At 36.7% G+C, this 25,014-nt stretch overlaps 1 protein-coding gene and 1 pseudogene across 1 annotated transcript in view; both read right to left on the bottom strand.

The window, feature by feature from the left end:
• Positions 1 to 5,980: 5,980 nt before the first annotated feature.
• On the bottom strand, positions 5,981 to 12,259 carry LOC135768962 (uncharacterized; annotated as a pseudogene).
• Positions 12,260 to 16,349: 4,090 nt separating this feature from the next.
• The window catches only part of LOC135768949 (uncharacterized), a 33,747-nt gene continuing 25,082 nt past the window's right edge, over positions 16,350 to 25,014 (bottom strand). Inside the window, exon 2 of the mRNA XM_073813817.1 lies at positions 16,350 to 18,085. Coding sequence (XP_073669918.1) covers positions 17,070 to 18,085 — 1,016 coding nt within the window. The 3' untranslated portion in view covers positions 16,350 to 17,069. The remainder of the gene's footprint in view (positions 18,086 to 25,014) is intronic.

The raw sequence follows: 25,014 nt of genomic DNA, 5'->3' as shown, positions 1-25,014 counted from the left end.
CGCTGCGTGCACCATAGATATGTATATAAAGGCTAGATGGCTCGTCCGCGCTGATGGCCAATTGAGTGGAACGTCCGCATTTTGGCGGCCATCTTAGGACAGGGCGCTCGCTCACTCGTAGCATTGAGTTTTAATGATGCAGGTACTTTTAAATGACCATAACTTGCTTAATTTTTTACCGATTTTCAAACGGATTGGTTTGTTATAAACGTCAAAGATGTACCTATGACACTGAATACGTATACTAAAAATAAATAAAAAATTCATGAAACATGTTAAAGCATCCAGAATTATAGCCACGTTAATAACGTTTGTAAGAAACCAAACCGTTTGTAAATCCGTCAAGAATTCAGCAAGTTACGAGCATTTTAGTTGGCGTATGTCACTCACCTTCCGTCCACAGCAGCAGGGAGCAGCACTGACCTAAGATGGCCGCCAAGTGACGACACAGCTGACTCCGCCTTGAGCCATCTAGCCTTTATATACATATCTATGGCGTGCACAGCCAAATGGGAGGAGCTCCGCCTCGCTGGATCTAGTGGGCGGGGCTTGAAGTGCGAGTTCGTATGGAATAAATTTCGCTCAAATTCTCATATCCTGTTTTTCTCTAATCTCATCATTGGCTATGATTGATTATTTTCAACATGCTCAGTACGGTTCTGACAAACGGCATTCATTAAAAAACTTAATAACAACGTATGTGTTTCTAAAAAATATTAAAACTTTGTGTGTCATCTTATTTTCTCCTTGGATTATGATAAATAGTTTTGTTGTTGTTTTTCTCACTTCTAGTCGCTTTAGGTAATAGTGACTGGCTGCTATATGATTATGTACATTATTATGTAGGCGAGGTGGAAGCTGTGCACCCCTCTTTATTTGTGTCCACCGCAACATGTGGGTTGTCAACTAATCTAAATTATCGATAACACTTTACAATGAAATTGTAGCCTATCTGTTTACATTGGTTAATGCATGAACTAACCTAAATTACTGTACTGACATTAACTAACATTAACAAAAATAAATACTTACTGAAAATTATATCGTTCATTGTTTTTCGTGTTAGCTAATACATTTGCTAATGTTTACTAATACAACCTCATTGTATCCCTGCTGAAAAAAACAATAAAACCATTACAGAAAATTCTAATGGTATTATTGGGAATTTAATTGGAATATGGCCCAAAACACACTTGGTTTTTGTTGGTCTCTAATGGTATGTATTGGTTCTATGTATTGGTTCTAATGGAATATGTATTGGTTCTAATGGAATATGGCCCAAAACACACTACAGTGTATTGGTTTTAATGGTAAAACTAATGGTTTTTATTGGTATTTTAATGGAAACCATTTTCTGTAATGGTTTATTGTTGTTTTTTTCAGCAGGGATTACCAAACCATCCGAATAATTTTTGAAATAAGTATAAAAATAAATAAGACTAGGTTACCTAATCTGCCCTTGTTGTACGTAAATGTGAAAGCATATGCTGTAAAAATGATATTGCACATTTAAATGGAATATTGACTGTAATTTTGGATATATTCAACCTTTATGTGATAGGCTATGCATTATGCTATTTTATGAATAAGCAGACAAGTAACCTAAAACCAGCCATATGTGACTTCCCACAGTAGAGATTAAAAGGCATTCGCTTCAACTAAATTTTTGGAGAAGATAAATGTCATTTAATAGTCACATACTCCACTGTCCTACAAGTATTTTACTCCACCATCCTACAAGTGGATTTATTGGTTTCTATTAAAGGAGACATATCATGCTAAATCCACTTTCTTAGCTCTTAAATGCATTTTGTTGTATATTTGTAGTGTTTAGAAGTACATAAAAGTTGAAATTAGTCTCTTCAGGTGCTTTGTTGATATCTTTATATTCTGTTTTGGTCATATTTTCCAACCGTTTCAGATTTTTCTATTATCTATTACGTTTTTTGAACAATTACGTCACAGTATTTGCAGCGGAACTGCTAAATAAGGACATCGACTTCCAGCCCAACACTACGAGCAATCCGCCATTTTCAATTTCTCGCTGCGATATTGTAGTCCAAGCTCAAGGATGCAGAAGTTACGAGAGAGTAAATCAAAATGTTTGGTTGTTGAACCTGTGCCTGGTTGAGTTTTATTTTTCACGGAAATGTCAATATTTAGTGCGCGAAGCACTTCAAGGATAACTATTTCACCAACCTCCACCAGTATAAAGAAGGATTTGCCGATAGACTTCGTTTGATTGAGGGGTCAATTACTTCTATCTTTGGAGACGACGAGCAGAGCACTTCGGTAAGCTGTAAATAACTTTAAAAACAGTAAAGTACACGGTTGTCATGGTTTAGCAGTGCTGTTTCTCAATCCGAAGGCTGCAGCCTGCAGCCTGCGGATGTCGCATGTGGTCATTAACCCGGGATTAAGTTATAGCATATTACAACAACTTACAATTAACTAAGAATAATAGTCAACTTTATAATTGTTAATATTCTGAAATAAGACAGCCGGCATTAACACACCATTGCGATACCTCCATATGAAGACGTTGTTCTGCAGGTTCGTCGTCTTCATTTTCCTCTCAGTCCGTTTCCGACTCTGGTGCGAACATGTAAGGCTGGATAGACAAGTCTTCCGTTGTTGACATTTTGTGAATAACGAGTGAATAAAAAGTTTCTGTGCCGCTAGATAATCGTATCTCTGCTATAAAACTACAACAATGGCTGAACGGGGTGGAGTTTAACCGAGTGTCACCTCTGCAACCTGGAGAGGGGGCAGGGTATGACGTGCATTTAAAAAGACAGTACAAAAACGAGTTGCTCTCAGATGCACATCAGAAAAGGGGTAGAAAGAGGGCCTGAATGAAACATTCACATAACTCGCCTGGGTACTATACTAATGCCGCAATAGCTAGCCTGTCTGGAACCGAGCAGATATTTAACCACAACACTACGTGACACTTGCATCACATGTGAACGGCCCCTATGCTAAAAGGAGTTTGTTTCTCTCTCCAGTCTCGTACTCGATCCCAAAGCAAACGAGACTAACAGACTCAGTTCCGGCTACCGTGAAGGTCAACACGCCACTGATCTACTGGCCGTCCTTTAAACGTGATGCCTGCCAAATGAACACTGGCTGAACCCGTCTAATCTTCTTATCCATTTACACAAACACACACACGTTTTTTTTCCTCCTAGGACTTTTTCCATTGGGTTTTTCTCCTAGGCGGTTAACGTAGCACCCAGTTCTATATGTTAGGTTACTACGCTCGCTTGTTCAGTTTAATCTTAGCCCCTGTATTTTGCTACTCATGTTGTCTTTCGCTTTTTCAGGGTTTTCCCTGGTTCTATTAATGTAAAGCTGCTTTATAAATAAAATTGCATTAAAACTCAGCCTCATTATGTTACCATCTGTGCAAGTAATGCATGCAATGGAGTAGGAATATATCTTATGTTTAATGTGAAGTAATTAGCAATCATGAGATCATGCTTTTTTGTAGGGATGTGCCCGAAGAAAATATGTGGGAGAGCATTGCTAGAATATAAATATTTTTTATTGCAACATGTAGCGTTTAAGTATTAACATTAAATCAAAACTTTACAACAGATTTATTAATGAAAAGGTTTAATACACTGACATAAAGTTACAATTGAAATGGTTACACTATAAATGCATGAAATGGTAAATAATACATGTACAATTAACTGTTTCCAATGTATGTGAGATATTACCTGATATAGTATAGAGAACAGAGAAAGAAAGTTTAGAAGAAAGAGATTCACCATTAAGAACTGAAATCTAGGCCTAATGGCCTGAACCCCAGAGCTTTACATACGCACTCTGGGGATTTATTTGACATCTTTTGAAATGTCCCCTTTAATGTATTTTCGTAAAAAATGAAATGGTTAAAATGCAAAAACCTTGCTTGTTTTCATTTAGAAAATATGAACACGTGGTTCAGGCAACACAAGCATTTTGAGGGGCAATACGGAAGTGATTTAATGCTGGGTACACACCAAAAGATATTTTACATCATAAGATTTTCAAAATGTGACCACAAACATGAGGATAAAAAAATCCTAGATTTAACTGTTTTGCTCCTATAGTGTGTGGTGTGCAATGATGTGTCAAAGACAGCACACCACACGGACAGATTTTCAACCAGACGGCACACGCTCAACTGAACACAGGAAACCTCGCAAAATCTCGTAATGTTTCTCGGGTCCAAAAGTGACCTCACAGTAAACAAACATGGCAAACAACGGGCATAAAGAAATTATGTCCATCTCACTTTGGACTGTGCATGCTGCGCCAGTTGTTATGTATTTATCTTTTATCTGCTCACTTTCTGACTGATTTTCGTTTCACGTGACAATCCACAGCGTATGTGTGCGTTTGTCCTCGGGGTTCCCCCACACATAAAGATTTCTGATCTGATTCAAGATCGGGGTGGCTCCGACATTTTTCCGATCAGGTTCGGACACTCTTACACACCTCACACCAAGGGAAAATCTGATAAGATAATCTGTAAAACCATCAAGACAATTGGGACATAGCTAGGATTGTCGGAAGGGGGGAAATCGGCCCAAAATCAGCCCTATTATATTTTGGTGTGTACCCAGCTTAAACTGCAATTCATCAACTGGCCGTTAGAGGCTCACTCCAAAAGGGAGGCTATCCTTATAGACCCTCATGTTATGATAATAACAAATAACAGACTTCAAATGAATAATAAAGAAAAATTAATTGATGAGACAGAAAAAAATGCCAGTCAGATATATCCAAAGGGAATATTTCATGTTTGACCATCAGACACTGAAAGGCAAAGCAGCTGCACTGAGACAGCGGCACATTTCAGAATGACTTGGAGAGATGAGGCTGCTCTGGGCGGAATACACGACACTGACTACCGCTGATCAACTTAAACTCACATGGGAAATTTTAGTAAAGGCTCAATCTTTACTAACTGACCACATATTTGAAGTTTATTCATCTATATTCTCGACAAACAGCTACATTTTATGACACAAAAAGAGTAATACTTTGAAAATTATGCAGGTTTTAAGCTCCTTTGCCGTTGACGCAAAATGCATTCTGGGAAACTTGGCCGTTATAAGTCCACACAAGTCACCTCCTGATGCATCCTCAATAAAATGAGTGGACCAAGAACACCCGGGGATGTAAAGTGAACTTGGCTTGATGTGAACTTGGAATTGGAACAGTTCTTGGGCTGTGACTGATGACGTTTCACAAGTCTACAAGAACACAAGTACAGACATTTTGGGCTTTTGTGTGCATGTAGACTTTAAGGATCATATGCACAGTTTTATTAATAAGACCTCAGCTGATTTCTAAACTTTGATGCCATATCCACACTGTTGACACATGAATGGTTTCTATTGAGTGTGAAATCTTGCGTGTATTTTGTTTTGGCAGCTTTTGTTATGAAACTCTTTCCACAGTGAACGGTTTCTCTCTGGTGTGAATTCTCATGTGTCTAATAAGGACAAAACTCTTTCCACACTTTTGACATGCAAACGTTTTTTCTCCGGTGTGAATTGTCATGCGTTTCTAAGAGTGCCTTCACTTTCCACACTGAGAGCACATGTAAGGTTTCTCTCCAGTGTGACTTCTCATGTGAGCCTCAAGTCCATGTTTATCTATGAAACTCTTTTCACACTAAAGACATGCGTGAGGTTTCTTTTCGCTGTGAGTTACTATGTGTCTCTTAAGATGAAGATCCACACTAAAACACTTTCCACACTGAAAACACAGGTAAGGTTTCTCTCCAGTGTGAATCTTTGCATGTACCTTAAGGTTACTTTCAGCAGAGAAACTCTTTCCACATTGTTGACAAGTGTAAGGTTTCTCTCCAGTGTGAATTCTTGCATGTATTTTAAGGTAACTTTCAATAGAGAAACTCTTTCCACACTGTTGACAAGTGTAAGGTTTCTCTCCAGTGTGAATTGTCATGCGTTTCTAAGAGTGCCTTCACTTTCCACACTGAGAGCACATGTAAGGTTTCTCTCCAGTGTGACTTCTCATGTGAGCCTCAAGTCCATGTTTATCTATGAAACTCTTTTCACACTAAAGACATGCGTGAGGTTTCTTTTCGCTGTGAGTTACTATGTGTCTCTTAAGATGAAGATCCACACTAAAACACTTTCCACACTGAAAACACAGGTAAGGTTTCTCTCCAGTGTGAATCTTTGCATGTACCTTAAGGTTACTTTCAGCAGAGAAACTCTTTCCACATTGTTGACAAGTGTAAGGTTTCTCTCCAGTGTGAATTCTTGCATGTATTTTAAGGTAACTTTCAATAGAGAAACTCTTTCCACACTGTTGACAAGTGTAAGGTTTCTCTCCAGTGTGAGTCCTCATGTGTATCTTAAGGTTACCTGCAGGGGTAAAACTCATTTCACAGTGATGGCAGAGATGTGGTTTCTCTCCGGTGTGATTCCTCATGTGTGCGTTAAGGTGAGGTTTGGTTCCGAAACTCTTTCCACACTGCTGACATGTGTAGGGTTTCTCTCCAGTGTGAGTCCTCATGTGTTTCTTAAGGTTACCTGCAGTTGTAAAACTTTTTTCACAGTGATGGCACAGATGTGGTTTCTCTCCTGTGTGAATCCTCATGTGTGCTTTAAGGTAAGGTTTTATTCCGAAACTCTTTCCACACAGATGACAAGTCATGTGTAAGGTTTCTCTCTGGTGTGAATCATCATGTGTGTTTTAAGGACAACTTTTCTTCTGAAACTCTTTCCACACGGTTGACATGTAAAAGGTTTCTCCTCACTGTGAGTCCTCATGTGTTCTTTAAGGTTATCTTTTCTTCTGAAACTCTTTCCACACTGTTGACATGTAAATGGTTTCTCTCCAGTGTGAATCCTCATGTGTGCGTTAAGGTTACCTTTTGTTCTCAAACTCTTTCCACACTGTTGACATGTGAAAGGTTTCTCTTCACTGTGAGTCCTCTTGTGATCTGCAGGGCGTTCATCTTCACTGAAACTATTTTCACACTTTATGTCTTCTGTCTTCAGACTTTCTTTCTTTGAAACATCATGGTTTATTTTTACAATCTGATGTTTCTCATCCACTTCAGCTTGACTCTCCTCTTTCACTTCCATCATATCTAAAATAAAGACAGTAAATAGTTCATATTGATAAACCAGAATGACAAAACACATTTGAGATTGTCATGTATCCATGTTATTTTTAATGTGAAGAACATTATGTCATTTCTATTGTCAATTTCTGCTCTTGTAGTTTAACTCTTGTGCTGTGTTTAAAACCCTTCATGTAAATGAATCATGCATCTAATGCATTTACTGAACGTATGCACGTGAATGACAATAGCCTATTTCATGTGCCTTGTTAATGGGTGCTTTGCATTTAAAACACACAGTGCTTGTTTGGACATCTTTTGGCGGACACAATGTGCATCTCTTCCTTTTCTCTCCTCTGTCTGAGACATTTGAAGGCCCTGGTTATAAACTATTTTCTGTAGGCTGGTCATTTTTGGCAAGTGTAACACAATGTAAGGCAAGTTTATTTGTATAGCACATTTCATACACAGAGGACATTCAAAGTGCTTTACATAGAAATGAGAAAACAATTTATAAGAGAAAAAAGTATGTAGAAATAAGAGACACAAAAATCAAAGATACATGAATTTAAAATATCAATTAAAACAAAATAAATGTGATTTTAATAAAAACTGTTTAAATGTGGGAAAAAGAATAAAACATGAACTAAAAAAATGTAGATAAGTGTTTTTGAAAAAAGCCCGAAATGGTGCCAGATAGGAGTGGGGGGAATGACCAAAAATCTATTCCATGAGTCATTTTATTTCACGGTAACGGTGTATTTCATGGTATACATGTTTTTCAGTTTATATTGTTTTTGGATTATAAAAATCTGCAGTTATTTGCCACTAACTTAAGCTTTTAACTGCTCACCACAGTTTTAAAATATGGACAATTTAAAGTAAATAATGTTAAAGTGAAAATGCCCAGAGGATAACAACAGATTAAGTCTTGATAGACAGAATCTTGAGTTATTAATTTTATAGACTATTGAAGCTATAGTATGCATTGTATTTTGTATTTATGCATACATTACATTAAAAATAGGTATGTAAAATGAACAGGTATAAATATATGCACAAACCTACAGACAGGATAAATACCTGTATAAAAGAGACGGAGCTCTAGATAGAGATATTATGATGGGTGCTATGATGTAATGAAGTCTGTTTTAAGGTCTTGACGCTCTTTACTTTCTCTATTACACATTAACATTTGCGTCTCTTTCTCGTCTTTCAGATCAAAGATGTTTGTACTATAAGCGAATTAGGCGTCAAACTACATCGCTCCAGCAGCGCACGTGTCACTGATATAAACGCGAGTTTTGTCTTAGCTTGCTTAAAACTTTACAACTATTATCATTATGTGTAAGAAGAACTCTTTATTTGGCGACCCATTGCGGGAGATCATGTTGCACCTCTGCCCGTCAGAGACCGGCTGCATGAGCACAGAGGGGGAGAGAGAGAGAGTTTCTCTGGAGACCCGCGGTGGATTCACTGCATGGCGCTTATTATAAAAATTAAACAAATAACTCGTTCATTTGTTATGAGTGGATTATTTTACATATAGATCGCAGCTTTGAGCGTTTCTAGAGTTTCCAAAACAACCGCTTGCTTAACTTTACTGACCGCTATGTTCGTTGTTTTAATGTCCTCCCACCTCGCGCGCATGCGTGAATTCAATGACGCGGCAAGTTTAAGTTATTAATTATTAAATCGATCCTCTGAGTTGCGGATCGATCTTTGGAAATTAACATGAAAATCGATTCAGAATCGGTGAATAGATTTTATTCCAACACAGCCCTAGTTTGAGATGTCTTTGTTATGACAACTTGACATTAACCAAGACAACATAACTGACCACTTTTTACCAGTGATACAAATTGAATATGTCATTAAAATGTCATTAAGTGTTAATACTCTGTTAAATAGTTTTATAACAGCATCATGAATATTCTTCAGTTCATAATGTTTATTTGACCGAGTTTTAATAATATTTGACATAGTATTAACACTTAATGACATTTAAATCACAGTTAAATGTAATGTTAACCCACAAAGCTAGGTAGTTTCTTAAGTTTGATAATTATTGTTTATGATTTATAACCAGTTGTGTTGTATTGGTTTATGTCAAGTTGTCATAACAGAGATACTGTAACTCAAACAATGAGGTATGTAAAACAAAACGAAAGTTTCTAAGCAGTTGCACACATCTAAATGCTTTTTGGGATTCAGAAATAGATCCAGATTTTAGCATAATATGGATACTTGCACTGAATCACCAGTTTCACATGTATTTTGTGTATTTTTAAAATACAAAATACTGTATTTGTATTTAAATACATTTTTCCACACAGTATTTTGTATTTGTATTTACATACATTTTTCGACACAGTATTTTGTATTCGTATTTGAAATACGTTTCCATGTATTTATGCCCATCTCTGGTCACCAGGAACAAATAGCTGTCACTCCGCTCCACCTCAATCCTCTTGATGGTTAGAGGCAGAATGAGTTAATTTGTTTTATCAATGTTAAGAACAAGATCATTGTCCTTCCCGTAGCCCTATGAACCATATCCCTATATGATGACTCATTACCGCATATGATAAGGCCAAGAATCATCTGCATATAATGACGATGTTTTTATTGTCCGAGTTGGTGACACAGTCATATGTATATAGTGAAAAAGTAAAACAAGCAAAAAAATCTGCCAATGGGGTAAGCAAAAAAATCTTAAACATTTACTTAAACACTAAATTCAAGAAAAATTCAATTAGCTTTAAAATTAGCTTACCCCATTTTTTGCTTGTTTTATGCACAAATTCAAAATCACTTAAGTTTGATATTTTGGGTCTAAAAACTTAACTTATTTTCTTGGGTCATTTTGCTCATCAAGAAAAGGCATCGTAATTCAATAATTTTTAGATATTTTTACTGAAAACAAGACAAAAATACTAAGATTTTTTTCTTGAAAATCATTTTTTGCAGTGTACACATGAATGAGCACATATTTTTGAAAGAATACATGGGTTTTTGCTAAGAATTAACTAAAAAACAACTACACAGTGGAGCTTTAAGATATTAAACAAAGAGTGTTTTGGAGGCATGAAAGTACATTTCTTCATCTTATGTTTTTTTAGTTGGATGTGTAAGTCACCAAATCCAACCTTATATTATTTTAATCACTGTCTTGTTACCTAAAACATAACATTATTTTGAAACATGTCAGCAACTGCTAGTAACTGAATGAAAACATTTTTACACAGCGCCGGGGTTAGTTGTCACAGGTTTACAATGATAATGAAATGAAAACAATGTAAATACTATTCATCAAAATGATAACTGTTAATACAATATCAGGGGAAATAACTCTATTATAATTTTTTTGTCTTAATTGTGTAGCCCTTTCAAAAAAATCTATTTATATTCATTGCCGCATAACACAAGGACGGTTAGATGAATGATCATGGATGAATGTATAGATATCTATCTATCTATCTATTATAGACAGATATATAAACAATATCCACCTTTAGTATATAGACAGAATTTGTGTTTAAACTAAATTTTCTAGCAGATGTTACAACAAACCCTCTGTTTGATACAATGAACCCCACATGCACTTCTGTCACTTTCATACCCCATTCACACAGACCTCTGGTCCCAGAAAATACCCGTAAAATTGCCAGACAAGCGTCTGTGTGAACAAAAACTCGTTCCGTTAAAGGAGTAGTCCACTTTATAGATGGGGCCCATTGACTTACCATAGTATTTTTTTTTCCTACTATAAAAAGTCAATGGACCCCATCTCTAAAGTGGACTACTCCTTTAATCTTCTGGGATCGTTGCCGGAAAGAGGACCTAGTAAGATACGCGGGTAACCCTCTGTGTGAACAAGAATGCCGTAAAGGGCGTGTCGAAGTGAGGACGCGCGCGTCATCATCACAACACAAGTTATGGTTCAGCTCCTTACAACGAGAGATAACATGCATATAAAAATTCACCACGAGAAATGTTGCAAACTAGATTGAAGCAGTTATCAGAAAATGATATATGAGACGCATAAACAATGACGCACGTGCCATAGTGAGGACCCGCGTGTCATGGCAACATGAAGTTGGTTCAACTCTTTAAAATGAGGGATTTACAACATTCACGACGAGAAATGGCAGCAAACTGGACTGAAGCAGATATCAGGTAAGTTAGCTCGTTACTTACTGTGTTGAAACGGAGATCATTCAGCAGCATAAAAGAATATCGCGTCACGTGCTCATTTGAGCTATAATAAACGAAAATACCCGCATGTCATCCCAACGAGATATATTGTTCAGCTCCTCAAAATGCGGGTTTTAAATGCATATAAACAATCACGATGAGAAATGTCTGAAAACTGTATCAAAGCAGAAATCAGGGAGCTCGTCAAATATCCACTCTGAAGCTGAGATCATTCACCAACATAGAACTGTGCATTCACGCGCTCCTTTGTAGTCTTATCATAAACAAAAATGCACGCGAGTTGTTTCTGGAGAGAGAAATAATAACAACAAAAAAAAAAACTAAGTATTAATTTGTAGCGGGGAGATGTGTTCGTTGACTGGGTAAAAAAAATTAATATAACTTACATATTTTTTGAATGATAGAGCTAAAGCCAAATGTCGTTACTTTGTGCCCCGCTCTCCCCTAACGTTACTAAATATTATGGTAAAGAATAACTTAAATAAAATGTATTAATACAGTGCAGTTCGCGGTTAGTTTTAAAGTTGTCTGAATAGTGCACAACTATGTTTTGTGTCCTCTTCACAGTACACCGATTCATAATACATGAAAAAAACATTGAATAATATTGGTATTATATGTGGTGGACATTACCTCAAAGTACACAACTGTGTATGAATCAGGAGATGACGCTGTCCAAAAACTGTCCTAGAGCCAACAGAGAGTCCGGGTAAGAAAACTCAATCTCACTGCTAACAGTTATCGTAATAATAAATCCTGCTGACAAACAAAATAAATAATTAAAGATGGTTTAATCAGACTTTAGTGATGCCCGCTTTTGAAACACTGCTTCATGAGATTCGAAACAGTCTTCCTCTTACGGTTTAATGTCGGGTTGCGAATCAACTTTAAAGGTGCATACTGCCACCTACCGTGATGGAGTGTGAAAAGAATGATTTACCTCTTCTATATATATAGCCCACTTTTCTTAATAAATCTCAAACTGCATACATTTGCATAAAACAAGCAAAAAATCTGACAGATTGGCAGAGTATTTTGCTTGTTTTATGCACAAAATCACTTAAATTCGATATTTTTGTCTAAAAACTAGACTTATTTTCTAGGGTCGTTTTGCTCATCAAGAAAAAGTATCTTAATTTAAGAATTTTTAGATATTTTAACTGAAAACAAAACAAAAATACTAAGAAAATGTTTTCTTGAAAATAATTATTTGCAGTGTACTGGCATTTCAAAAAGACAGCGCATCAATTTCAAAGTACAAATTATTTTTATTCAGGTAAATGGAGGTTTGCAACAGAGGTTTTGCCCAAAATAGTTAACATCTCAAGCAACTGTTAACGTGCTATATCAGATTGTTATCCTAATAGAGACTATCTGTTTTATATATGTTTGAGTATTTTTGGGTTTGAATATTGTTGTAACGACGTTTATGTCTTGTTTCAATTTAATAAGCTAGGATAGACTGTAATTTTAAACGCCATGGCGTTGTAAAGGCCACTATGAAGGGAGAAATTGGGTGAGTCAGACATAATTTTCAAGTTTAATTAAAATTTTGTTTGATACTTTAAAACGAATTTCGTTTCATATAATGTGTCTCTTAAAGGTGTAGCGGAAGATTTTCTCGAATTTTAGAATATAATCGCCTTCTCCACTTAAAAAAAATGCAATTGACAACTAGGAGGACCAATAGTCTTGATGATCCACCCGGAAAAAGAAAATCCTCTGCAATACCTTTAATTTTAATAAATGTTTTGCTGATAAATTTTGTAAATTATTTTAACAATTTGCAAAATCATATTATGGAGCAGCCTACATCCCTAGCTTTTCAAACACCAGCCTTCAGTGCAAAGAAATAAAATTTGCATGCGCGCTCCAGCGCATGATGTAGCAGCACATTTGATTGCGGCATTAATTTTTAATACTTTAGCCGGACACACTTTTTGTCATGAGTGACAGATAAGTTATTTGGTGTTTTTTTAATTAATATAGTCAGTTTGTAAGAACATTTTCAAATGGACTATAAGATCACCAATATGAACTCTCAACAATAAATCCAGATAGCACAGGTACGTCTGTAAGATGTCTGGTAAAGATCTGGAATACATCTGGTGGGTAAAAACATCTTATAAACATGGCCGTAGCCAGGGTTTGAAAATTACCGAGGTCCAGGGTGGGGTGTTAAGAGTTAACAAATGCTATCCCAGGTGAAAAGGGTGCCCTTAAATAAAATTCACTTCTTAAGTACATTTAGTAAATGTACAATTTTCATGCACTTATTGTGTGGCTTATATATCACATTTGTTTTTGATACTTCTTAAAATTAAGTTAAGAACATCTAAGTGTTACTTTGAAACATCATTTATTTCAATAAAAATCTAGTTGGTACTGGTATTCTTACTTTTTCAGGTAGACTGAAGTACTGCTCAAGTACAACTTTACTTTTAATAAGTATATTTGTAGCATAACTTTACATAACTTACTAATGTACTAGTTAGTATTTAAGTGGTTTAAGTACATTGAAGCATACTTTATTTTTACCTAGTATCTAAAATATTCTGTCGTAACCTTTTTACACTTTGTGTACACACTCTATTTTGGGGGATGGACTGGGACTGCTGGATTATTTATTACTTTTTCATGCAACAATGTTTATTTTTGTAATCATTTTAATAAGCAAAATGATATAACAAAAACGTTACAAGATTTTAAACTTGTTTAGTGCTCTTGTTGTTTTCAGCATGACTTTGTTAAAGGTTAACTTCTAAATTAAATGAAATAACAGAATTCTTAATGCTTATGTTTTTTTGAGATTAGCTTTACCGTTTTACGCTACGTGTTTTAACATATTTGGCATATTTTATTTAAACCCAATTCTTCTACATCTTTGTACCGGAATTATTTAATGTTTTTCGAAAGTGTTGTTGATACTGTTGATACTCTTACAGACACAATTATAATGATTACTCCATGTTCTTACTGCTTTTATCCTGTCAGCAATAACCTGCTCCTGCTGAATGATGCGTCTTATTTGGTAGCTTTCAGTTTCCATGTTGCCAGATATTAATACGAACAATATCAAAAATTATTGGCCTTAAAAAACAAAGTTGGTCCAAACATTATATTTCAGAAATAAATCAGAGAAATCGCTAATACTAACCTACACATAAAAATCACTTTATAGATAATGTCACAGTGTCACATTAATTGCCAAAACACTACGTCTAAAGAGGATTTTTAATAATGGGATCTTGCAAAACTCTTGTTGCAGCTTAAGCCAATCTTCGTCATTTTACGCTAAACTATACAGTAAACTGTCCAAACTTAATTATATAAGTGTATTCGTTTTGAAAAAATAATTAGTCATTCAGAGAAGTTCAAATTTTATTTTTTATATGAGAAAAAATTACCGAGGTCCGGACCTCTGTGACCTCATAGCTGGCTACGGCCATGCTTATAAAGGTCTTAGAAATAGAATGATTTACATTCTAAATCAAAAACGTCTTGCAGATGTCTTCAATATGTCTATATGACATCTTTTAGGAAACGTCTCAGAGACGTATTGCAGATGAGCAAACAATCTAAATAATAAGTCTTGCAGATGTAAACGCAGACATAAAATAGACGTCTCTGAGATGTATGCGTGCTATTTATTATAAGAACGTGAAATGGTTGAAGTCCTCTCAATGGCAATAAGCATTTATGTAGGCTAAAAAAATGCAGCACCCTCTTATGTTTGATGGAAGTTTGCATTTGCTGAATTTTATTTTTTGCTTCAAGTATGCTAAATTTAGTACTGTTAACTTGAATGTTTCTGTCACATGTTGTTCTAAACAATACCGTTGCTATGTATACTTCACCTGTAGTGGTGAACTGGAAATAAAGCGATTGAGTTCCTTCCCAGTGCTAGGTTGGTTGTGTATATGACATAGTGTCAGAACAGAAGTAAGTCTATCGTTAATATAAAAGCATTATGACATTGAACAACGGATGAGTGCAATCACTAGTGGATTCCAATTTTTTTCCCTAGCAACCAAATACAGTACTCTAGCAACGTAATAAACAAAGCCTTATATCTCCGGGTGAGAACATCGTAGAGACACGGGAGTTGGACCGCTTTACTTGTGGCTTGGAGTATAATCACTAGTGGGTGCATTTTTTTCCCTAGCAAACAAATACAGTACCCTAGCAACCGATCAAACAAAGCCTTATATCTCTGCATCAGAACATCGTAGAGACATGGGGGTTGGACCGTTCACTCGTGACTTGGAGTATAATCACTAGTCACATCAATGGCCACTCCCAAGCCACGCCCCTAGCAAACAAATATTCCCGGTGGGCCGGTCTGTTTTTTTGCCGACAGGGCCAGTGTTGTCATGCCACTGGGTTGAAGTTTGCTGTACCTAGGCTGCCAGCACAATATTATCCAGCCCCAGTCGCATAATTTGCGGTTGGGAGATGTCCCTGCCGCTACATGCCCAAGTTGATTATGTCCCAAGTCCTGACCACTTATTAGAAGAATTCTTACAGTAGGGTCTATTGCCATCTAAAACGCATGGAAAATGCAGCCTTGAATATGCATGGAAAACGCACCTTGAATACTCCAGCGCGACTTCATACGAACAGACTCTAAAAGGAAAATGATCTACAAATCGTAGATCAGTACTATGTAACAATTAATTGTCATTATCGTCTATTGTAAGATTTAAAAAATCTACTTGATGCAAAGCTCATCAGTGGGGAAAAAAGTAATTTTCAGATCATGTTTTCTCAATAAAAAAAATGTAAACTCCATTATATATTTCTGCTTTTTGACACACGTTAGGCCTTACGTTATTTGGCATTATACTAGGGGTGGAACGGTACACAGAAGTCATGGTTCGGTTCGTACCTCGGTACAATGGAGGGAAAAGCCAAAAAAAAAAAAATAAAATGCAGAAGGCAAATTTTTTAAGTACTTAAGATAATCTAAAACATCTGTCAACATTTACAGAGCAACACAAAATAAAATCAAACATAATTTATTAGCTAGGTAGGAAAATCTAAATTCAGAAGCCAATTTACAATTCAAATACGACAAATGAAAAAACATTGCATACCTGGCAAAAATGAAGATATGGCTACAGATTCCTCAAAGTAAAATAAAAATACATGATGGTGTGTCTAAGATACAGCATCATGGGGTGCATTTCTAAATCTAGAAAATCCCCCTCAACCCTTGGCAAACCTTCCTTAATTATCCAGAGAGAACAAAGCATTGTACCACTTGCATTAAAACATTTAGAATGATACCAAACAAGAAAATTGTTCCCTGTGGATTCAGTCATTTCAGGTCAGGATCTAAGACTAGCCTTACAGGGCTTTTTCAACTTTTTCAACACCTTAAGTAATCTCAAGACCCAACATTTTTTTAAAATAGAAATATAGGGTAAAATACAAACACATTTGTTACCTTTCAGTATAAGTTTATTTGAATACTATTAAACTATGGTAGGGCTGCACGATTATGGCAAAAATCATATTGTTTAGGCTACTGTATTTGCATTGAATTGGAAATTATATATTTGAAAAATGCAATGAATTGCAAGGGAACGGTGCACCTTTGCAGACTTAAACTGTATACTACTGAAGATGTAGTGATATTGATATTATATCAGTCAGTTATATTAGTCACTGATATTATAGTCAGTCGTGAACTAAATTGGGCCGGTCTAAGGCTGAAAATGAGTCGCACTCCGGCCCTGCACATGAATGGTTTCTATTGAGTGTGAAATTTTGCGTGTTTTTTAAGGGCAGCTTTTGTTTTAAAACTCTTTTTACACTCATGGCATGTGAACGGTTTCTCTTTAGTGTGAGTGATCAAATGTGCATTAAGGTTTGGTTTTGTCTTGAAACTCTTTCCACACTGTTGACACACGTATGGTTTCTCTCCGGTGTGAATTCTCACGTGTCTATTAAGGTCAAATTTCATTCTAAAACTCTTTCCACACTGTTGACATGCAAACGGTTTTTCTCCAGTGTGAACCGTCATGTGTCTCTTAAAGGCGACTTCACTAGTAAAACCCTTTCCACACTGAGAGCATATGTAAGGTTTCTCTCCAGTGTGATTTCTCATGTGAATCTCAAGTCCATGTTTATCTATGAAACTCTTTTCACACTGAAGACATGCGTGAGGTTTCTTTTCACTGTGAATCATCATGTGTCTCTTAAGGTGATGCTCCAAACTGAAACTCTTTCCACACTGAACACACACGTGAGGTTTCTCTCCATTGTGAATTTTCATGTGTGTTGTAAGGTTACTTTTACTTCCGAAACCTTTTTTACACTCATGGCATGTGAACGGTTTCTCTCCAGTGTGAATTCTTGTGTGTATCTTAAGGGTAGATTCAACTTTGAAACTCTTTCCACATTGTTGACAAGTGTAAGGTTTCTTTCTGGTGTGAATTCTCAAATGTCTCTTCAGAACACTTGCAGTTGTACAACTCTTTTCACAGTGATGGCATTCGTGTGGTTTTTCTCCACTGTGAATCCTCATGTGTGCTTTAAGGTTAACTTTTCTTCTGAAACTCTTTCCACACTGTTGACATGTGAAAGGTTTCTCCTCACTCTGAGTCCTCTTGTGATCTGCAGGGCGTTCATCTTCACTGAAACTATTTTCACACTTTATGTCTTCTGTCTTCAGAGTTTCTTTCTGTGAAACATTATGGTTTATTTTTACAATCTGATGTTTCTTATCCACTTCAGCTTGACTCTCCTCTTTCACTTCCATCATATCTAAAATAAAGACAGGAAATAGTTCATATTGATAAACCAGAGTGACAAAACACATTTGAGATGCCATATATCCATGTTATTTTTAATGTGAAGTGCATTATGTCATTTCTATTTTCAATTTCTCCTCTTGCTATGTAAACCATATAACACTTCTGGTGTTTCCAATCACCAAACATTGGATTCTATCTTTTTGTCAACTTGTTTTCTTTCCGTTAGGACTGGTTTTGTATTTCTTTTTTGAAGTAATTAATCATAGGCCTAATTAATCTGAGCTCATGCACCTCAATATTGTAGTAAAAATATCATTATCTGTGAAAAGTGTTGCAAAACTCCAGGAATTTTCAAGGCTGGCAACTTTCCATGGGAATTAACAGGAATATATGAGAATTAAAGGGAATAAACTGAATTTGAAAAAAAAAGTTGCAGAGATGCCTATAACAGGGAAGTTAAATTTACTTAAAAAAACTCTTGCAGCGTAATTGTTTAAAACAGTCTTACTCTTTGCGCGGCACGTGAGCATCATGTGGCCTGGCAAGCTTTTAATTTGTGACTCGCATGGCAGTAAATAATACAGTGATACGATCATGCAGGCATGCGTTTTTCATTTTTGCTCCGGACCCTAACTTTGTTAGAAAACCATACCCATTATATAAAAACTTGTGTCAATAAGCGTGTTTAATTGCAAGCATCGCTTGCACCAAGCGCTTTTCATATGACATCAAAGTACAGTGAGATCAGACAGCTTGTTATGCAAACATAATGCTTTCGAATAAAGGATTATCACGCTTCCGGGTTTCGTGGGTGGGACTTGTCAACTTTGTGCATGTCCACTTCCGGCACAGTTAGGTTAGGTATTTAAAATCCTGTTAGGCAGTTGTGGAATGTAAGTTAACGAAGTGCAAATACTTTGTTACTGTATTTAAGTAAATTTTCCCTGTATTTGTACTTTACGCAAGTAGAATCTATAGTGCATACTTTTGACTTTTACTTCGTTACATTTTGCAACAAATTATCTGTACTTTTACTTTACTACAATTCTACAACACCATCGTTCCTTTAAGTACCTCTCAACAACTTTTCTGTTCAATCTGGACCAGCAGAACTGGCATTACGATCCACCGGAAGTGAACGTGCACAAAGACCTCAGAAAGGGAAGTACTACGTAGTTTTGGTAAACCATTCTCTCCATGCATCTGAAAAGATAAGTAACTGACAGTGTTGGGGTAGTTACTCAAAAAATGTAATTAGTTACTAGTTACTTCTTTAAATTGTAATGAGATTACTTTACTAGTTACTGCATTTGAAAAGTAACTTCACTACTTATTACTTTACTTTCCTTTTTCTTAATTTACCACATAGATACATGGACATGGTTTAGGGGGGTCGGCTGATGATGAGTGACTCCTTTAAATCAGGGGTCCCCAACCTTTTTTTCACCGGTTTCAGCTTTAAAATAATTTCGAGTTCAAACGTGCTGAAAATCCTCCTGAAAATGTACGGAAGTAAAGATAACAACCATGCATTAGGAAAATTAATAATTGCTTTATTTAGGCTATAGTATATTTTCTATAGACGTGTAAACCCATATTTTGGCGGATTGTTTTTTACTTTCATTGTTTTTACTAGTTTGCCTGCCCCTATAGTCTTAATAATTAATGGAACCTAAACGAACTTGGCTTGCTGTTCTCGAAGGCATCTCGAATTTTGGTCGGGCTCGAGACCCAATTTCAAGTAACAGAAGAGAAGAAAAATGCAGTGAAGGAGAGATACCAGAAGAATAGCGGCTTGGCGCAGAGGCACCAGGGGCGAAAATTTCATCTAAATGTTGGGGGGACAATAAACATAACATTTTTCAAGAACAATATTTGAAGGGGACACCAATAATACAGGCAAAATTGTACTTGCAAGGAAATGTGTACAGATAGAAAACATTTCTCTTTATGAACGGACGCAAATTTAATTTTAATACACATGAATGCAGAGGTGGAAAGAGTAATAAAATATTATACTTAAGTAAAGTAAAGTTACTGGTCTAAAAATCTACTCAAGTAAAAGTAAAAAGTAAGTCATTTTTAATTTTACTCAGAGTAAAAGTTACTTTTTTACAGCGGGGAGAGGTTTCTAGTATAGTTAAAAAAGGACAAGGGATTACGGTATAAATCTCAAAAGTTGTTTTTTATTGTAGGAACAGCTTTACAATTAAAGTGCAAAAACAAAAAGTTAGTAAAACAAAAAGCTTTTTTATAACTCAGAAACAGTTATGAAATTGTTTAATGATTTTTACAGGTGAGTTGCACTTTTGAAGCAAAAATAATATGAGGCCAGCAGCTAGTAAATAAAATCACTATAGTAAGGTTGTAATTGATGTATTGCTGGTAACATACATTATTTATTAAACTATATACCTAGTTTAAATGAGCATATAATGAGATGAGTGCCATATACTTTTATCCTTTAGACGTTTATTGTATTCTAGCTTCCCAGACCTGTGACCTGATGTCTTTCAATCTTTCTCTCTCTCTCGCTGTCTCCTTCTCTGCAATGTCTAATGACCTGCGCATTCTCGAGGACGTTCTTAAGTTGTTTGACTTGACGCGAAGCTGCTAGACCTCAAAGGATTATGCGCATGTATTAAAAACGCGTCGTGCAAATTAGCGGTAAAAACCCGGTCGGCAATTCCGTACTGAAGAGAATGAATCCTACCTGACTGAAACAATCACTTCGCATCAATGGCCAGGGGTTTCTTTCATAACAATTGAATTGAGGGTCTGCATTAGCCCGCGTCTGTCTCGTCCCTCTCCATGGCTCTTTTTGCGCGTTCCCCCTGCCCATCAATCAATCATCCATGGTGCTTCTTTATCACCTTGCTTTTTATTTTATTTTTTTACTCAGTAACGGATATGATTTAAAATGTAGCGAAGTAGCCTACAATACTTTAAACAAAACATACTTAAGTAAAAGTAAAAGTACAGATTTAAAACCTACTCAAAAAAGTAAAAGTATACACAAAATAAAAACTCAATTACTTGAAACCCTTGAAATTACTTGAAATTGGTGGTGGTTGAGGAGATTCCCCCATTCATATGTAAAGCGCTTTGAGCACTGGAAAAGCGCTATATAAATGTAACTAATTAATTAATTAATTAATTAATTACAGCAACATGAGTAAATGTAATTTGTTACTTTCAGCTCTGCCTCACCTCTGCATGAATGCATAAAAATGTTTTCTTGTTCGTTTATCTGCTTCTGTTCTCATAAAACAAAATATGTTCATGTTTATATTTCCAAATAGTCCCGTTTTAAAACATATGAGGTTAAACTGATAAGTGATGGGAAACGTTGGTTTGTAGGTATATAGCTGATTGAACGCGTCGGCTCCCGTACACTTCTCAACCACCCGACTGTGTGGCGCTGGCAGTGGACCAAACCACTGTGAGGCAAGGGAGGGGGAAATCAAAATGTTTACAACATTTTTTGTTGTTGCTTCGTTTGCATTTGTATTGTTTTACTTCTTACACAACAATTTTAAGTATTATAAATCATTAAAATATGCCTTTTAAAAAATAATTTAATGAAATTTTAGGGGGGACAACACTCAGATAGGGGGGGTCCTGTCCCCCCCGACCCCCCAAGGATTTCCGCCTATGAGAGGCACGGAGACTCACGTTTACCATGATTAATGATGATTGACAAGTTTAGGTTCCTTTCAAACCTACGTTAAAAGTGTAGCCGTTAAAATATTATTAGCCTAATAGTTTATTTTGATCATGGTGCTACGATCGATGGATAATTCTGAAGTTGTTTTAAAGAAGAATAAAATAATTACTTTGGTTGGGGACCTCTGCTTTAAATGACCGGTAAGCAGGATCTTTCGCCACAAGTGTTGTATTGCAATGCTGGGCTTACAAATGCTCAGACAGGTTGCTCATCGCGTTGTCAGCAGTTGAAAGACACTTGTCGTGTGGGCATAGTGTGCATTTCACACAAATATTTTTGTCCTTTCGAGCAATAAGCTGAAAGTAATGTGAATATCGCCCCAGTGGCCGAAACCCTCCGTCTTCATTTCCCGCTCCCCTTTGCACCAGCAGCTACGTCAAAATCAATCTCTATGGCAACGGCACACGTACAGGCACACGCATGCACGCACCACTTAAACAGACAGAACACCCAGGCAAACACTGCTTGGGTAACGCAGGAAAGCGCGTTCCTATAGTCTAGTTCTCAAACTTTTTTGGCTGAAGTACCCCTTTTTATGATTTTTTCAAGCCAAGTACCCCTTAACCAGTCAACAACATTTGATTTTGAGATACAGTGAAATGAGAGTGAGACAGTTATTATATCTGATGCCCCAGAGCAGGTTTATTGCTTATTAGTATTCATCACGAAACTGGTGGTATTTTTGAGGCTCTGGTTTGTTTTTTCTTTTTAGCATCCTCTTTTAAGAAGCCACCTCTCATAACTTTTATTATTTCGCGCAGACCCTGCTCCTGATTTTGGATTCAGGTCTCAATAAATACTGTTAATGATCTCAGTACTGAACATATATCAGGGGTCTCCAACCTTTTTTTATTGGAGAGCTACTTTCTAAAAAATAAAAGTGGTCGAGAGCTACTTGTGTCACCTTATACCTAAATTAGTGAGTTCATAGACACCTGTCTATGAACTCACTGTGATTTGAACTCTTTCCCCGCCAGCATTTTAAAAAAAACGTTGCCAGCCAGTGCCAGCATTTTTTTATTTTTCACAAAATTGTAATACCTTCCAGAAAATGTTTTTCTTTAAACATAAACATACAATACATCAAATGAAAGAACAGATCCTTTTAAACAACAAAAAAAACGTTCATGTTGTCTTTATTTATACTTTTTTATCACCTCTTATATGGGTAGGATTCGTCCAAAAATACCACATTTTGAATTAAAATTTTTTTTTATTAAAGATCAGATTTAGAAAGATGATCCAAACATAGAGTATTTACTGCTTTTGGATTCATAATAGGGATGTGCATGTATGTCACGTATGGCTCTCTGGTATCTCTTGACATTTGATGTTTAAATATGAGATGATATTGAACTTGTGACGACTGTATTTTCGTTTAATCAAAAATGAATCCGAAAATGACGGCATCCATTTTAACCATAGTGCCTCGACTCAAGATGTGCGCGGATCGTCCGGTTGCCGCGGCCCGGGCTTCACAGCGTTGCGCGGATCGTCCGGTTGCCGCGCCGCGGGCTTCATCGCGTTGCGCGGATCGTCCGGCGCGGGTGCGCCGACTTATCTTTTTGTTTTTGAATCATACATGTTAAATTACTGATGTCATATGATACGCCGGTCTACACAGCTCAACGCGACGTCAAACACGTACCCAGTCTTTACCACAGGCGCTTGTAACCGCTTGTAAGATTTGTTACTGTAACTGGTATAAAAATTACTTTGACTAGATTTTTGTTTTGAGTTTTTTGTTTTGAGTTTTCCTTTTATTTATATATATTTTTGTACTAAAGTTTTTATTTTCTAAAATTATAATTTTTTTTATTAATGTTATACTTTCCATATGTGTGTATTCATGCTGAAGTAATGAACTTCACGAAATTTCGTTTGAATCATTTTTGTTTAAATATCTAAAATGTAGAGGAACTTTTCTTTGAGTACCTGTTTGGGGAGGGAGTGTCATCAGCGGGGCACATCCGGGGTTTCTCATCGTGCGTTTTGCGTTGGCCTCAGTTTCACTACATGAGGTTGTTGGACGCATGCACGTGCGGTCCTCCCTATAAACAACACTGTGTGTCAGAGTGGGAGGAGCTGCTACCCCGTTTTGACCTGATAATTTCTCCTTACCAACAGATTAAAATACCAGATCTCATCATAAAGTGGTCGTGTGGTCTTTGTGCGTGAGGGTATCCATTCCAGACATGTTACATAAATTTGGTGCCGTGACCCGGATGCACTAGATCCGCTGCAGCTGGTCGCTGGGGTTCAACGACGTAGGATCACAACGCAGAAAACGACGTCCGAAGCATTTTCATCATTGACATTCCGGTATCAGTGTCTGGACATTGACAGTAATTCAGTAATTGAACTCAGTCATTGAAATCTCACTTCACCACACCACATATTGGACTTTCTATCCATTTGTTTCCCGTTTTTGCCTTCATTTGACTTAAAGCATATGATAACTGTGAAGATATTTTTTTGTGCGTGTGTATGTTTTCCATTGTAACTACTTACCACTGGTATTATGGCAGAAGGAGGGTTTAATGGAAGTTTTGTAACACCTCACATTGGCAGGGGTCGAGGCGTTCTTGGAGTTGACGAGCCTAAAGTTGGTAAACCGCGCATGTTGGTTTATGATTCTGCGACTGCTTCGTTTCCGCCCTACACCAAGATAAACGAACCAAAGTCATCCACGCCTGCCAATGTTGGTTGTGACAATGTTACACAGCAACTACGTGATCTCATTGGTGAGCTTGGAAGTCAAATAGGCGATTCTATTGTTACGCGTTTGTTGACAAACCAAGCCTCAATATTACCTGATCCCGCTCCATCGTCTGAGCAGCTTCCATCAATGACAATGCCTTTATCACCGAATCTTGATCTGTCCAAGCTAAACCTTATAGTCAAAGCTGACATTAAAGACCCACAAATGTTCAGAGGGGATGGTAGTGATAAGTGTACCATCCTGGAGTGGATTGAACAGATGGAAGTATTTCTGTCCAAAAAGGGCTGCAACAAGGCAGACAGCGTAGAAGAGATACTTAATCACCTTTGTGGTAGGGCAAAGAGCATTGTTAAGGTTAAGCTAAAAAGCAGCTCGGCTGCAGTACTCTGCCCTGAAGTTGTTTACGAGGTACTGCGTCGCTATTTTAGTGAGAGCCCTGGCTCATGCCAGCCGTTAGCTGATTTTTATGCGACACAGCCAAAACACAATG

Source organism: Paramisgurnus dabryanus, chromosome 3, assembly GCF_030506205.2.
Source record: "Paramisgurnus dabryanus chromosome 3, PD_genome_1.1, whole genome shotgun sequence".
Lineage (NCBI taxonomy): Eukaryota > Metazoa > Chordata > Actinopteri > Cypriniformes > Cobitidae > Paramisgurnus > Paramisgurnus dabryanus.
Note: the sequence above shows the minus strand (reverse complement) of the source record. Positions and strands in the feature narration are given on the sequence as shown.